The sequence below is a fragment of the Gopherus flavomarginatus genome, chromosome 1, assembly GCF_025201925.1.
Source record: "Gopherus flavomarginatus isolate rGopFla2 chromosome 1, rGopFla2.mat.asm, whole genome shotgun sequence".
NCBI classification, from domain to species: domain Eukaryota; kingdom Metazoa; phylum Chordata; order Testudines; family Testudinidae; genus Gopherus; species Gopherus flavomarginatus.
Genome location: NC_066617.1, coordinates 160,190,946 through 160,207,963, shown reverse-complemented (window position 1 = coordinate 160,207,963; position 17,018 = coordinate 160,190,946). Strand labels below are relative to the sequence as shown.

The window sequence follows — 17,018 nt, the reverse complement described above, 5'->3', positions numbered from 1 at the left end:
TAGTGCTTGCTTTAGAGCTAACCCAACATTTCAGTTTACAATGGTCCCCATTCATTCAGCACTGAGTCAGGGAGAGGATTGTCCCACTGGGGAGAAGGAAGCCTCTATAAGTGGGCCTCATTACCAAGGTCATAGACATTAAGTTCTGCAGCTTTCTTGCAGAGCAAGCCCGTGTCATCCACTTACATGCTTCCTCGTTCCTGTTTTATTTGTGCATCTGAAACAGGCAGGAGATGGTCTAGGCAAGGGAGATACCGCAGCTCCTCAGCTGTAACCAGTATTAAACAGCACACGTTGACACTTCGGCTGCTGAGGCTGTGGGATGAGATGCAAAAGAACAGCTTAGAGGGGACAAACTTCCTGTCGATTTCAGTAAGCAGAGACAAAGCTGTTGCTGAGCACCACAAATACAAGCGTTGCCATGAATTATGCATTCCTTATTTGAAGGGAGGTTGGCCTCATCAATAATAAAGGCTCACTGCTCTGCCTGCAGCATTGCATCCCCAGTGCCAGCAGTTGGGGAATTCATGAAATCTGCATGGATGTCCTCAAGGTGCTCAAGAGGCAGGCTGCGGAACACAGGCTAACACACAATACTGCAGAAAGTTCCTGTGCATACAAAAGGTGAACCTGCTCAGCCCTCGTGCTGCCCTGCCAACAGCTCTGCTTAGTGCTCACCGCAGACAAACACATGGTACAAACATGCAGCCAAAAATGAAGGCACCCAAAATTACTGGGAATTTTTGGTTTAATTAGCTGAGATTGACTGGGGACACTTGCATTAACAGACCCTAGATTTATACATCAGGTAGCTGGATATTACAGGTAAATGGCCCTTGTCCTTGAAACCCACTCCCCCTTCACAGTGACAGTCTGTGCCCTTGTCTACAGTACACAATTAAATCAACATATATTAGGTCAAGTACAGCCACCCCATTAATGGCTGCAGTTTTTCATGTCCACACTACCCTCCTTCTGCCGGTGGCACATCGCCTCCCCAGAAGCGTTTACGTTGACTTAAGTAGGCCAGTGTTGGGGGCTGAGAGCCTGGGTCTAAATTTACTGAGCTCCAGGGCAGACTGCAAAGCCCACATAGTTCCTCAGCTCTTTTCAAGTCACTATTTCCTTTCTGATGTGGTTCTCTCCTTTGCTCCATTCCCTTCTCTGTCCCAGTTTGTCTCCACTATTATGTCTGCCTGCCTTTCATTCTTATCCCCTAGGTACTTCTCTCTTCTCCATGTCTTCCCCAGCCCCTTGCTGCTCCTGGGAGAGGGCTGGAGAATGGATCCTGCTCCAACACAACACAAGTGATAAGAGTGTTTCAGAGACTGAGCAGGTGATCTGCATGAACTGGGGAGTGTCACCCTCCAAATGCAGGTGAACACAATCCTGCACTGCAGCCCCACTCTGTAGAATGGAGGGAATGACATGAAACTCCTAGGAGCTGGAGGGTTAATTAAGGCCAGGAAAGTGCTAGGAATGTGCTCTGTATTATTATTATTCATTAGTATGATCCCACTTTTCCTTTGTTGTGCTGCCTCCACATTCTCTTTTTCCGGCCTGCAACCTTGCCTGCCAACCCAGCCTCTGCCCTGCACTGATTATTGTGAGTTTAGAGTCATTAGAAAGGAGGAGGATTAGGAAGATTAACAAAAGGCTCTCCCAGACCTGGATCTCCTAAACACTGCTCCTGAAAGCATGCAGCTGCCTCGCAAACCCCAGGCCACTGAGGCCTCTCCCTAACACAGCCCTCTCAAATATCACTCCCCAGCCCGGCTCTCCCTAGCCTTAGCCATCCGAGTATGCTTTCAAGCCATCTTTATGGCCACCTCTTAGTGGGGGTCCCTCCAAGGCTGCCACCTAATCCAGTTCTCCTGAGGACTATCCCAGCCTCCACTGAGATGCCTACCATTGTACATCATTTCAGAAAGCAATGAGGCTGTCTGTGCTGCACACTTGTTTTGGCAGCATGGGGAGTACATACACTGCAAGCCCCCCCAGCACAAGTCTAAACAGCAATGTAGACAGGGAGGCCCAGCTCAGGCAAGTAGAGTTAAGACATGCCTGTGGGTGTGTACCTGGCCATGTACACTACAGGCTCTCTACTCGCCCAAGCAGTGCCTCCCCCATTTATACTGCTGTTTTTAGCAGTGTAGTGTCCCTTCCCTGCTGCTGGAGTCTTTCCCCACCTCAAGGAAAGAGTTCAGTAGTGGGGAGACTCTGGCAGTAAGGAGGCATCAGGGAAAGGTCCCAGCAGCTTGCCGTTGCTAGAGCCTTTTCTGCTGCAGGGGCCTTTCCCTGCTGTCTCCCCCCTGCCAGAGCCTTTCACCAATGTGTGTAGATACACACCAGTGTGGACTGCAAGTGGGGTGCAGTGTAGACATGACCAAGGTTACTTTCCAGCCTGGGATGCCTTAAGCTGCTCCCAGAATCTGAGTTGCCCCCTGTTAATATTGCATTTTAGTAGCAAAACATTTTCTGGGAGTTAAACAGGCTGGTGATGGTCAACAGTGGTGGAGCCGATCACACCAGATGCTTTGAGCTACAGCCAGATGCTTCTTACTGCTCCAGTCACACATAATACAAGAAACAGTCAAACCTAGCCCCAGAGGGCATGGGTGTGTACATGCGCACGCACAAAACAGAAGATTGATGGATGAAATTAAGCAGAGAGATGTGTAATTGGAAAACAGTTCAAGAAGATTACAAGCAGCATATTGAAAGCATCCATCAGCCATCTAGCTAATGTTGTTAGGGGTGCATAATACAAACAGGGAGTGCAGCAGGCACTAGAAAGAGATGGGGAGAGAGGGTAGTCAGAAAGGAAAAAATAAGGAAGAGAGAAACAGAGAGACCATTAATAATAATAAATACAATTTATATTACAGCAGTATCCTGAGGTCCCTCAAGACAAGAGCTGGGCACACATAGCAGGAGGTAGTCCTCTCCCTGTAGAGCTTACAGCCAGGAACTGCTGGGTGAAGTGTGTAATGCAGAAGATCAGAGTAGATGATCATCATGATCCTGTCTGGCCTTGTGATCCATATATTTCATTTAAGAAAATACACTATGAATGGGTGTAGCAATGAAAAAGGTGGGAATGGAGACAGGAGGAGGAAGGTAACAATGCTGGGAACACACAGTCACACAGACTAGCTGTGTGCACAAACTGATGACGCTGAGCCAATTAAAGTTTATTTTTAATTAAAGATGTAAATAAATACATCAAATAGATCTCAGTAGGTCCCAATGACCCTTGGTTTGGCCATTAGCAATCTCCCATAGGCAACATGGTATAAGTGGGTCACAATGAGGTATCTAGAGGGGGACAGGTTGGTGGTTTCATTGGAGGGAATTCCATGCAAAAGGGGCAGTGCAGAAGAAACTGCACGAGTACTTGTGGGAGAAGTGGACAATCAGGTGTTCAAGCTACAATGATTGGCAGTGTGGAGCTGGCAGAGAACAACTCTAGTCCTAAGAAACATGCAGACTGGAGACAGGGGAGTGTAATGGTGCCAACTCACCACTGCAGCACCTCCTGCTGGTTGTGCTGGGAAATAGCTCCCTTGGACCACCAAGGTGCCATTTACTAGTGGTGTCTCATTCGCCATTACTTCACCTCCTCCACTGTTTCCACCATCTGGACCCACATTGCTCCCAGACCACAGTGTCCTCTTCAGGACACAGCCCTCCAGCAGTACCCCAGCCTACTGTCTCCTCCTTTCAGGGGACAGGCAGCCCTCAGTCCTTCTACTTGCCTCAGCAGCCAACCACAATCTCTAGTTTAGCCCCTGGCTTCAGGGGCAAACTGCAGTTTGGATTTAGGCCACTCTCCTCATTGGCAAGTAGGGGTAAAGGAGGGACCAAGGCTTGCCTACTACTCTGGGTCCTGGCCTAGGGACCCTATAATTGGCAGCCACTTATTGCCCCGCCTCCTAATCCCACTGCCTACTTTCCCTAGGCCACTTCCCCCTTAGCCCTAGCACCTTCCCTGCCCTTGGTTCAGGGCCTCAGTCTAACCATGGTCAGCCAAGAGCTCCCCTATTGCTCTGCTACCTTGCCCAACACTGCAGTATCTCCAGTATTCTTTGCCCTTCAGGGCAGGATTACTCTTGTGCTGCTGAGCAGCCCTTTATATACGGGCTGCTCCAACAAGCCTTCTCTTAATTGGCTCTCCCGATGAGCCCTTTCTGATTGGCTGGGATTTGCGCAGTCTCTCCAAGGCTACCTTAGCCCTTTTCCTGCCTGTGTGGGGCAGCCGCCCCACCACAGGGGGTGAATGAAACAAAGAGAGATGGAGAAAAATGAAGGAGAGGGAAAACTGTGAGAGAGGAAATGATCTGTAATGCAGGTCAGGCTTGTTAGAACCCAGCACGGGTGAAGAGCAGATTCCTTTGTGAAACTCACTGGGGATCTGACTGTGCTGGTCTCATGCAGTGCTTAGGTTTTGCAGTACTGGGCACTCAAGAAAACCAATACAAAGAGAATGAGCATGTAGAAGTAAAAGAACAAAGAAAACCTGGAGAGCTGTGCACACAGACCCTGGCTCAATATATTTGCAGCGTTTGGGGAGCAGGCTGTGAAGATGTGGAACTAGAAGCAGAATTTGTGTGCTCTCCTAACTTTGATCTGCTCACCTCTTTGCTCTTAGTAACAAAGCTGCATCCTTCTCCTGTCTTCTCTTTGCCTCCAGAATCAATCTGAGTTTGTGATAGTCATGGAGTTGCCTTGTGGAAACACACAGTCACTGTATAATAAAGGCCAGGTCTTTCTTTTATGTAAGGGGAAAATACAGACTGCTTGAGAAGACCTCAGTGCAGAGACCCTTGTAATGGCAGGTAGCTCAAGCAGGGAGATGAGATGTTACCACCCGAGCAGGGCTGGCTTTAGGCCGATTCCCCTGAATTGGGCCCCATGCCTAAGAGGGCCCTGCGCCCAGCCAGAGCGTGGCAAGCCCGCGGCTCTGCTCCCCGGGCCAGAGTGCCGGGTGTAGTGCTGCAAGCCCCCAGCCTCCCTCCCCCGGCCAGAGTGCGGCAATCCGAAGTGCCGCAGTGCCGCCAAAGACTCGGAGTGCCGCCCAGTGAGTACAAGCCCCACAAATCGGGCCCCGCACTTGCTAGAGCCGGCCCTGCACCCGAGAACAGACGAAGGGAGAGCCAGATGCCTATAGGTGTAACGAGAACTCAGAGCCCTTGTTCCGTTTTAGGGCTTGAATTTCTTTTGTGACTGCCTCTATTTTCATGGTTCCTAGTGTCAGGGAAGCTGCTCCATGCTGCTAATGTGATAAGCCTGTGACAGATTCCAAGAACCTAGGGGCAGGGATCATTGTGAAAAATTTACATATATACAGGTACGTTGAACATCAGCCAGACTGACCCCAGGCTGTGTCCAAGTTTGACCTTCCTCCACAGACACGTAGAACTCTGCCATTTGAGTGAAGAGAGAAGTGTCTTGGCTGGCACTTCCGTTAGGTCCCTTATCCTTGCTTAGGACCCAGCTACTAGAAGGCAGCCTGGCCACATATACTGAGCCAGTAAGTTACACTGTCTTCCTTTATAGCCACACAATGCTGCACTTGCTATCAGTGCTCCACAAAACACAAAGGGGCTAGCCATGGATGTAGCAGTGTGCCTGTTAGGTTGGGCCCTGAGCTCCTGCCCCACGCATCTGAGACCACCTACTTCATAATGTGAGGAAGGGAAACAACTCCCATCTCACCTCTATTATTAGTAATAATAACAATAATATAAAAGTAATAAAAAGGTTAAAGACTTGGTCCCAGGAGAACTCAAACCTAAACCACTTACTGTCATGCCCCCTGCTATCTATCTCTGGTGCTTACATGGACCCCGTTACTGTAGTATCACAGTGCCTTGCAGCCTGTAATATATTTATCCTCACACCATCCATGTGAGCTAGGGAAGAGCCATTATCCCCATTTCAGATATGGGGAACTGAGGCACAGAGAGAGTGAGTGACTTGCCCAGGGTCACACAAGAAATCTGTGGTAGAGAAGGGACTTGCACTCGGGTCACTCTGCTAATGTGCTAAGCTCCCTCTTCCATCATACTGGTATCAGGGCACTGCCCCTCCACAGGCTCTTTACCTGGAAGAGCAGAAAGCGGGGCTAGGGGTGTTAGGAGTTCAGGAGTCACGCTGATAGCAGTAGCTCTATGGTTCTCAGGAAGCATGGTCACAGTCGCTGCTTTTATTGCACAGGGGAAACCTCAGTCTTTGTGGCTAATGAAAATTTTATTCCCGTAGGCCTCCAGGGGGAGCACTGGTGCAGCCACTGTCTGGTAGATAGGCATGAGGGAAGCGGCCCGCTGGGAAGGGCTCAATACATGCACTCAGCACCTGAGAAGAATCCCTGAGGAACCAGCCCCAGGAGGGCAAGGGGAGCAAAGTCTGGCACACATTGGTCTCAAAACTGGTCAACAGTGAGACACTTTGCTGACAGCGACAGTGGTGAGTCCTCAGCTGACAACAAGCAGCACTGCTGCTGTACAACTCCGTGTGCACACATGGATTGCTGTGCTGCAGAAGGATTAAATCTCCATTACTATGCTTGGCTTTTGCTGCCTGTGGCATGGCACAGGCAGCTCATTTAATAATGGGAATGGGAGCTTCTGGATCCATAGAATGAAAGGAGATGCTGGAAGTTGTGTGGTGAATGAGGCTGGGGACTTTTTGAAGAAAAAGGATGATCTTTGGTTATGACCCAAAATTGGCATCTGAATTGTGTCCTTGTTTCCACCATGGATCTTCTGTGTGATGGCGAGCAAGTCACTTCCATCAATGTTTTCAGAAGTGGCCACTAATTTTGGATACTTTGTTGAGTGGCTGCCCAACCTGAGAACCCTACGACCTGATTTTCAGAAGTGTGGATCACTCGCAATCCATATTGAAGTCAACAGCAGCTGTAGCTGCCAGGGGTGCTGGAACAATTTATAAAGTCAGGATGCTGAGAGCCATCGAACCAAACTATAAACCCTGTATATAATGGAAACCGCTTCCAGTCAGGGGGTGTGGCAGCATGCCCCACACCCCAGTTCCAGCACCTTTGGTAGGTGCTCAGCAACTGTGAAAATTCAGGCCCAAGATGTCTCAAGTTGGACACCCAGTGAATGAAGCACCCCAAATTAGTGGCCCCTCCTGAAAATGTGAGCTTTAATGACTCTGTGCCTCAGTTCCCCTCCTTTCATAGGGATATTTTAAAGGTAAATTAATTAATACCTGTGAAGCACTCAGTTTCTATGGTGATGAAAGCCATAGAAAAGCCCACAAGGAGATTAATAATTCCATATGTAGTGCATGGTTTGGATGATGTGTCATATGTAATGCAGGGGCCAGATAATGATTGAGGGGGATAAAAAGAGATATTGATTAACTACCCAAGCAGTGAACACCATCTTTGCTGTGCATTGAATGAAGCAGGGGACCTGTGCAAAAAGCAGGATGTGACTGTAAAGACTGTATCAGAATTAATACGTATAAAGGATCTGAATTAAAATTAAATTAGAGAAAAGAATAGTAGGCATCTTTCAGCCCATTGCTGTATCCATTTGCTCTGCAGTTATTCAGGTCTTACGCACAACTGCAGTAATGCTACAAATTCGGTACCTCAAGAATCAAATTTTCAACTAGTGTCACTGAAACTAGTGTCACTTGTAATGTCACTACAAGCAGAGCCGGCTCCAGGCCCCAGCGCGCCAAGCGCGTGCTTGGGGCGGCATGCCGCGGGGGGGTGCTCTGCTGGCTGCCAGGAGGGCGGCAGGCGGCTCCGGTGGACCTCCTGCAGGCGTGCCTGTGGAGGGTCCGCTGGTCCCGCGGCTCCAGTAGAGCGTCCGCAGGCACACCTGTGGGAGGTCCACCGGAGCCGCAGGACCGGCGAGCGGCAGAGTGCCCCCTGCGGCGTGCCGCCGTGCTTGGGGCGGCGAAATGGCTAGAGCTGGCCCTGACTACAAAGCTTAGAAGTTACCCCCTTGGGATGAATGGGTTCATTAACGGCTCTCTTCGGGCTGTTGTTTCAGATTGCAGGAAGGCAAACAACTATGCATTGGGTACCCTAAATTCACATTTGGGAGGTATTCTTCACAACCATCAGGCTAGAAACTTGTCCTTTAAAAAAATTACATGGAAGCTTGCACTCTGTAGTGTCTGAACCAGTTGTGGCAGGCAGATAAAATACCTTAATGGCTCAGTTCTGGAGAGTGATGGGACTAGTCACGTGCTTAAATTTAAATATGGACTTAAATGCTTTGCTGGATCGAGGCCAGAGTGCTCAGCACCATTCAGGATCCAGTTCTAGATGAGCTGGACCTAGTCTGTTAGCTGTGTAACTGATAGAACTGAGCTAGGCTTTGCTGGTGTCTGTCACTCTCCGTACAAACACCAGGTAGCTTACTCCATACTCTGTTCTGAAAGGTAGGGAGATGCCTGGGCGTTGGAAGCTCTTTGCAGCATGCTAAGGAGACGTAACCTTCTGACCACACTCCTGATCGTTTTGCCATGGGCTCTTCTTCTAACCTTGTGGCATCAGTACCCAGCCACCCGCTACCTCATCCTGCTGAGAAGTAAGTGTAAGCGACTCTGCTCTTCACACGGTTACGGTTTGATCATAACAGTGTTACGGCCAGGGTGTTCCTGAAATGCGTGCAAGGAATTATTGATGTGAACGCTTGCAAATACAGGGAGCAGGCAGGACTCAGGATCAGCCTGCAGGCTGAAGGTAGGGCTATGGGTAAGGGGCTATGGGTAAGAGAGACAGCTGCTTTCTGGTTGTGGAACAGGACATAGTGTTGACTTGGCTGGTTTCTGCAAATGGAGTTGCTTGTGTGCAGTTTGCTGTTGTTTTTGCCATCTCTGTTCAAAGTAAACAGGACTGGGGGCCATTTTGTGAATAAAGATAGACTAACAGGTAATACCTGGAGTCTGTGTCCCAGAATTCCTCTTCCAAACAGAAGATGGCCCACTGCAAAGCGTGCTACCACTCAGTACAGAGGTAACAACCACAGTGGAGCTCCAGTTCCTCACATCACTCTGCAATGCATGGGTGGGCCACAGAGCTTTTCCACCTAGGCCACAGGGCTGATTCAGTCACAGCAGTGACATGTCAGCCATCAACCAATAACATTAAGTAACCTCCACCTGTAACATCAGCATCCCTGGGTGGGTCATCGGCAGCAGGGATTGAATTTGGGACCTCTGGATCTTAGTGCATGAACCTCTGCTGCTTGGGCTAAGAGAGCCTGCTCTGTTAGTCAATGCTCCAGCAGATTCCTTAATTGCTAGGTGGCTTAGCCATCACTAGAGGGGGACAGAGCACCACACTGAGAGGGCATAGATTACAGTGACTTGTGGATCCTATCTAAATTTTTCAACCACCACATTTTTTAACAAAACACGGCCTTTTTTCTAATTTGGAAATTTGAATTAATTTTTTGGAAAATGAACTTTTTGGTTGTTTTTCTGTTTAATGTGTTTTTTTTTCCTCCCCCCCTTTTGTCCTTCCCCCCCTCTTTTTTTTCAAAAGTAAAATGTCAGGAGTTGGGAGGGGAGAAAGGGAGAAAAATGAAAAACAAAAAAATGCATTTTAATGAAAATTTTCCAATAAACATTGTGACCCTCTGTACCTCAAAATAGCACCACAGTTCCAGATTGTACCCCGGGCGTATGGCACAAACATTTATCATCTTTCCCTTTCGAAAACTGTGGAAGGAAATGACTTGGAATTTTTTTTTAATCGCACAAAAATAATTTTCCATTTTTCAGCCTGCTGCAGTGACTTCCTCCACTGGTGTACCCTGCCTAAGACATTTAGAGTTTCCACTTTCCAAAGACCTAATTAATTTTAAATCAGGGTGGGGAAACAAAGAGCACAGTTACAAAACAGGGTGATACATTCATCACATTAAAGCTGTTTATTTCCATGTAGTCTCTTCACTAGAGCGGATGCAGGGTTTTCAAGTAACCAAGCAATATGGTTGCTGTAGTTTCAGAGGTTGGGAGGGGAGGCACGGCTGGGAATCTCTCCATCAGAAGAAGGGATGCGCAATATGATAAAGCTGCAGAAACTCTGCTTTATAGCACATTTCCCTGAACCTCAGGGATGTTCAGACCCAAGAGTTTGGTTCACGACCCAGCCCCTATACAAATTATTTCAGCTTTAGGAATGTAAGTTTAGCACAGTTCTGACATATCTAACATGCTTTGTGTTTGTTGGCTGTAGCTTGCCTGTAAAGAGATTACACTTACCTTGTACCATCAGCACCACAAATGAAGTCTAGGCAAAATTTCCTTTCCTCTGACATTTGGCACATCTTCCAGCTCTGAACAAGCTTGGTCAGGAGGAGGTCACATCCTACCGTTCACACACTCAAAAAGGTCCCACCTGAGTAGTTCTCAATCTGTTCTCCATGGACCACAAGTAATCTGCAGGGTGAAACCTCTTAAGAACCAAGCAGTAGGGGAGGGGAGAAATGGGCCTATGAAAGGATTGTTCTCTTATGAAGTGGTTTGCAGAATGAAAATGTTGTAGACCTAGGGCCCTTGCCCCAGATAGATCATAGATAGTTATCAAATGTCACCTAATATAGCAGTGATCAGGCTGTGCTTTAGTCCCTAACTTCCATCTCCTTCTTTTTGCCTCAGAAGAGACAGAAGAAAATGCAACAGCTAAAGCTCGCTTCAATGGTACATCCCCATTGCGGGAAGAAGGGCTGCCGTCATGCAGCTGGCAGCAAGCCTCGGTGGTGGCTCCAAAAGTCATCCAGAACTATGTGTATTCCCGGCCTCCTCCCTGGTCGGACACTCTCCCGACCATCTTTGTAATCACGCCCACCTACACCCGGCCGGTGCAGAAGGCTGAGCTGACCCGACTAGCCAACACCTTCCTACATGTGCAGAACCTGCACTGGGTGGTGGTGGAGGACTCACCCCGGAGGACCAACCTGGTGTCCAACCTGCTGGAGAAGGCGGGGCTCAATTTCACCCACCTGAATGTGGAGAGCCCGCAGAGTCTGAAGATGAATGGATCCAGGATCCCATCCCACAAGCCACGGGGGACACTGCAGAGGAACCTGGGTCTGCACTGGCTAAGAGACAGCTTCAACAAAACACAGCCACCAGAAGGTGTTGTGTACTTTGCTGATGATGATAACACCTACAGCCTGGAGCTCTTCGAGGAGGTAGGAGCCATTGCGCTTCATGAAAGAGGAGAACAAAATGTAGCTGTCGCCCATAAAGACTAGATCCTGCCATGTGTTCTGCAGTTACAAAGACCCCCAACCCAGAGGTACTAGCGTAGTTCTCCTGCACCAAGAGGGAGGAGGATTTGGTAGCTCCAGTCAAGGGCTCCACATCAGTGTGTGTCATGGAGCTCTGCTCCACAGGGGCTCCCTCTGCCTTCACATGCAAGGTGGTGGGGTGCAGGGCAAGTGAGGCCAGAGAGCTGATCGCTTTGCAAATGTACCAGCCATTTTTTCCCAGTGAGGAAGGAGTGCTGCAGCCATGGGATGCAGATACAGGGCAACTCCACAGCTGCTCTGTGATCTGCATGGACAATTCCATCCCTTTTTAATCTTTGCTAAGTCACATGACCATGCTGGTGCCAGGACATGGTGCTAAGCCTTTGTGCCCATGGTGAAAGGCTCCTCTTACAAAGTCTGCTCTGGGAGGGGTTGTAGAGTGAATGCTGTAGATCAGTGAAGGGTCAGGGTGAACTGATTTGATTTAAACAAGCCCCAAACAAAAACTTCACTCAAAACTCAAACCTGCCCTTGAGCACAATATGGAGATTGGAAAAAGTTTGTTCAACTTTCCAATCGACCATTGTTTCCCTTTCCTCATTCCACTATATTCTGGGTCCCAGCTAGGAGAAGAACAAGCATGCAATGAGAAAGGGCTATCCTCATGGTATTTCCAGCCCAGCTAGAAGCAGGAAGCCAAACCAGAAATTTCATGGGAAACCCAATTGCTCTGAGTTTTCCAGTATATTGCAAACTCAAGGAGATGATCATCCAGTAAGGTTCACCAAAGCGTAGGGCACCACTTGAAACACGCATGCCATAGTTATCCTATAAACCCTGTTTCCAATCCTCAAACTTGAGGAGGACAAGAAGCCTCATCATCCTTCATTAGTTTATCCTTTTCTCCATCCCCTGTGGGCACTTTTAGGGAGCCCCACACACTTCTAGGAGGTGGCCATGGACAGCACGGGTGAGAGCACAGAGAAGGTTGCTGGGGATGAGGACAAGGGAGTATCAGAAGAGGGTGGCTGGCTATGGAGACTGCTTAAGTCAGTCATAGGGTGGAGTCAGTTGAAGTAATTAGGAGGAACCTGGAGGCCTGGTCAGGGTTAGGTGATTTAACAGCACTGGGAATTCATGTTTCTATGGAACAATCAACACAAGGCCAGTAAGAGGTTAGAGAGGATCTGAACATTCTGGGAGGAGGGTAGGACTCTGTCTTTCCCCCTCTGTCTATAGGGGACAGTAGATGGCAGATGATTGGAGGCTAAAGGGTGGTGGAACAGTCAGGTGTTGAGCGGAGGAGAATGATTGGAAGAAAGAGGAGGAGAGGGAGGTAAAAGTGACCTCAGACCTCCAGGTCATTGCAATATCACCTCCCTGGCCAATAGTGTTGGTGGACAGAGTATCCTGCCAAGAGCCATTTGGTTGCATAGGAAGGCATAAGTGGTGGGCACCAAGTGTCCGTAAAACGAAAGAAGGTGAGATTGCTGCTGTGGTTGTGAATAAGAAGAGATTTACCTCTTAGTGATGGGATGATGAATGGGAGTGAGGGTGAGTGGGTGCGATGGGAAGGCAGGGTGATGAGAACAGGTTTGCTTTGATTTCAGCGTTGTTAAGAAGGGGCTGGGGGATGGGCAGGTGGGCAGGTGAGCATCAGAGCAGGGTGTTGAGAAGGTACAAGTATAAAGTCAACAAAGCACTTTAGTGGGCAGGAGGAGTGGGGGTGATCATAAGGGTGAGGTGGAGAGGAAAGGATGGGGGAAAGCCTGGGGCAGTCTGGAGGGTGGAAGTGAGAAGAGAGGAGGCAAAGAATGGAAAGGAGAAGAATGCAAGGAGTTACAGCAGGATGGTTCGCACAGGTGATGCTGGGGGAAAGGAGTCAAAGGGGGATAGAGCAGTAGGGGCATGGTACACATAGGGAGGTGGGGTTGAAATGACAGCATTGAACCTTTCACTGCACTGCTTCTCTCTGGCACACAGATGCGCTATACGAGGAGGGTATCCGTATGGCCAGTGGCCTTCGCTGGGGGTCTGAGGTACGAGTCTCCCATAGTGAGCCCAGCGGGGAAAGTGGTGGGCTGGAAGGTGGTTTTTGACCCTAACCGGCCCTTTGCTATTGACATGGCTGGATTTGCAGTCAGCATCAGACTGATCTTGGAGAGGCCTCAAGCCACTTTCAAGCTGGAAGGAATTAAAGGAGGCTACCAGGAAAGCAGCTTGCTGAAGGATTTGGTGACTATGGATGGACTGGAGCCCAAAGCAGCCAACTGCACAAAGGTCAGCATGACAAGGGATTTCAAAGCACAGCTCCCCCTTCTGGGGTCTACATTAAATCTCCAATATACTCTCTCTCTCCACCCCAGCATTTCAGCCCCTTGCTCCCCCTATCACGATCCTTCCCATCCTCCATTGCACCTGACCTTACACCAAAGCACATTAGCACAGAACAATAATTAGGCAGATCAGTTAATGTCTGTGAAGTGCTTTGCAAATGAAAAACCGTATAAGTCCATAGAGGCATTATAGTTATTATGCATTATAATTATAGTATTAGAGGTGTGTCCCAGCTGCAGAATTCAGATCCTGATTCCCTCCCCAATTCCCGAGTTTGTGAAGGAAAGTTGATCTGGTATAAGGCTCATCTCTTCATTGTTATTGTTTGTTTCATTCATGTGAATATTAATTTGTTGGGTATAAGAGCTCTAATAAACTCTGATTCTTAACTCCAGCTCTGACTCATGTCGCTTTCACCCAGACACCTAACATATTTTGGAGCCCGAATGGTTCAGGAACTAACACACTGGGATTGCTGGTCTTGATTTATCCATGGAATCCAAAGCACCTGTGAACTCCCTGTGTGTTTCTCTGTAGGTTTTGGTCTGGCACACCAGGACCGAGAGGCCAATGCTAGGTAATGAAGGCAAACATGGATTTTCAGACCTAAGGATGGAGGTATAAATGGAGAGAGAGCCCTAGGCTGTGAGTATCCCTGTGCCTTTGACCTTTGTACTGCTCTGGTTAATATCTCTCAGTAAACATCTAAATTCAGCCTAGTCCACAGACACACCTGCCCCAGACTGTTCTCTTATTTGATCTATTGAGAATGGTTCTATCGACAATGACTGAATGACCTTAGTGGCTTGCTCTTGCTGCTGAACGTAGTTCCAGTGGTTATTGGAAGGGACTAATGTGACAAAAACACCACATTTCCCAACACACTTTGGATTTCAGGTGGCCTGGGGTTTGAATTCATGGATCAATATCTGTCCCTGAGGTTTTGGTTCCATGTCAAAACCAAATCCAGAAGGGTTTTTCTGGTTCTAATTCTGATGTGACCCAAATCTTATGACATGTCTGAGCTGGCAAGATTTCCACCATTACAGCAGAAAAAACCTTCAAATCCAGCTGATCTTGTGAGATTTCCATCAATCGCAGGGTCCAGTGGCCAATGTCCTGCCAATGCAAGGAGTGACACGGCAACTGTGGGGGGTTACTAGAACCCAAGGACGACAGTAGCAGTCACAGGAGGGCTACATAACCTCACTGCAGCCTACAGGAGGGGATTTTCTCCCCCCTGATCACTGCAGAGCCCTCTTCTGTAAAGCTGCTTTATACGATACCGCACTTTCTGCCATGGCACACATCTGTTGCAAGGAGCAGTATGCTGAGGGACTTGAGACTGTGTGCATGTGCTCCCTTTGTCAGCAGTGTTGTTCCCTAGTTTTTGTCTAGTGGCTGCTTTGTCAAAAATTACCCCCACCCCCACCCCCCAGTTCGGCTGTACTAGTGGTAACAATAATAGCAGCGCTAGCATAGGCAAAAAGTTGGAAGCTGCCGGTGTCTTAATCACTCTGTCATCTAGACCTGCTTTGAACTGGTGCTGATAATGCAAGGCCCTGTCCACACCATCACTCCCACCATTGCTGAACCGGTGGAAAATAAAGAGTAATAACTCAGCTTTTGCGCGCAGCAGCAGCGTACACCAGGGTTGTGCATCTGTAACCCAGCGGTGGTCAGTGTGTTACACATCCTTCTCTGGGCCCGAGACATAGAGAACTGGGGCTGCTTCAGCCTGGCTCTAACTCAAGCTGTAGAGACTGTTGTATTTAGTTGTAGGGGTCCCTAGTTCAGTCCCTGGTATATCAGCTGAGATGGTGCTTGTCACTTACTTGTCATGGAAGACACTCAGATCTCATAGTCATGGGCAGCCATATAACATCCTCTCCCCTACATAAAAAGACTGATAGGTACTGTTCTGGCTACATATTAAGAACATAAGAATGGCCGTACTGGGTCAGACCAATGGTCCATCTAGCCCAGTATCCTGTCTACTGACAGTGGCCAATGCCAGGTCTCCCAGAGGGAGTGAACCTAACAGGTAATGATCAAGTGATCTCTCTCCTGCCATCCATCTCCATCCTCTGACAAACAGAGGCTAGGGACACCATTCCTTACCCATCCTGGCTAATAGCCATTAATGGACATAACCTCCATGAATTTATCCAGTTCTCTTTTAAACGCTGTTATAGTCCTAGCCTTCACAACCTTCTCAGGCAAAGAGTTCCACAGGTTGACTGTGCGCAGTGTGAAGAAGAGCTTCTTTTTATTTGTTTTAAACCTGCTGCCCATTAATTTCATTTGGTGGCCCCTAGTTCTTGTATAATGAGAATAAGTAAATAACCTTTCCTTATCTACTTTCTCCACATCATTCATGATTTTATATACCTGTATCATATCCCCCCTTAGTCTCCTCTTTTCCAAGCTGAAGAGTCCTACCCTCTTTAATCTCTCCTCATATGGGACCTGTTCCAACCCCCTAATCATTTTAGTTGCCTTTCTCTGAACTGTTTCTAGTGCCAGTATATCTTTTTTGAGATGAGCAGACCACATCTGTACGCAGTATTCAAGATGTGGGCGTACCATCGATTTACATAAGGGCAATAAGATATTCTACATCTTATTCTCTATCCCCTTTTTAATGATTCCTAACATCCTTTTTTGCTTTTTTGACTGCCTCTGCACATTGCACGGACGTCTTCAGAGAACTGACCACAATGACTCCAAGATCTTTTTCCTGATTAGTTGTAGCTAAATTAGCCCCCATCATATTGTATGTATAGTTGGGGTTATTTTTTCCAATGCGCATTTCTTTACATTTATCCACATTACATTTCATTTGCCATTTTGTTGCCCAATCACTTAGTTTTGTGAGTTTTTTTCAAGTTCTTCACAGTCTGCTTTGGTCTTAACTATCTTGAGCAGTTTAGTATCATGTGCAAACTTTGCCACCTCACTTTTTACCCCTTTCTCCAGATTATTTATGAATAAGTTGAATAGGATTGGTCCTAGCACAAACCCTTGGGGAACATCACTAGTTACCTCTCTCCATTCGGAGAATTTACCATTAATTCCTACCCTTTGTTCCCTGTGTTTTAACCAGTTCTCAATGCATGAAAGGACCTTCCCTTTTATCCCATGACAACTTAACTTAATATTCTGTTGTGCAGCATACTCCATTATGGATGGAGGTCGTGTTGGTTATGCCTTTCCCCACTACTGTGCACCAAAAGGGACACTCTTTCTCTTCTGTATGCTGCTCTCTCCCTCTCATTTTTCCCCTGGCCAGGCACTGAGTCATCCTCTGTAACAAATGCCATGCCCGTGCCACATACTATCTGAGGGATGGTTTCCTGCAGATTATTTGTTATAAGAAATGATCTGAAACCCAGACAGGGCTGAGATATTCATGCATCACCAGTGGCTTTG

The 17,018-nt window shown here is 47.9% G+C and overlaps 1 protein-coding gene across 4 annotated transcripts in view; it reads left to right on the top strand.

Moving 5' to 3' along the window:
- The window catches only part of LOC127054303 (galactosylgalactosylxylosylprotein 3-beta-glucuronosyltransferase 1-like), a 47,798-nt gene that overhangs the window by 23,074 nt on the left and 7,706 nt on the right, over window positions 1–17,018 (top strand). The window contains exons 2-6 of one of the 4 annotated variants that reach the window (XM_050960404.1): window positions 6,265–6,468; window positions 8,432–8,576; window positions 10,654–11,189; window positions 13,233–13,529; window positions 14,124–14,231. In XM_050960404.1, coding sequence (XP_050816361.1) covers window positions 8,465–8,576; window positions 10,654–11,189; window positions 13,233–13,529; window positions 14,124–14,210 — 1,032 coding nt within the window. In that variant the 5' untranslated portion in view covers window positions 6,265–6,468; window positions 8,432–8,464 and the 3' untranslated portion in view covers window positions 14,211–14,231. Of the gene's footprint in view, window positions 1–6,264; window positions 6,469–8,427; window positions 8,577–10,653; window positions 11,190–13,232; window positions 13,945–14,123; window positions 14,232–17,018 lie in introns of those variants that run through there. The other 3 variants (XM_050960395.1, XM_050960401.1, XM_050960403.1) reach the window with 3 other exon arrangements.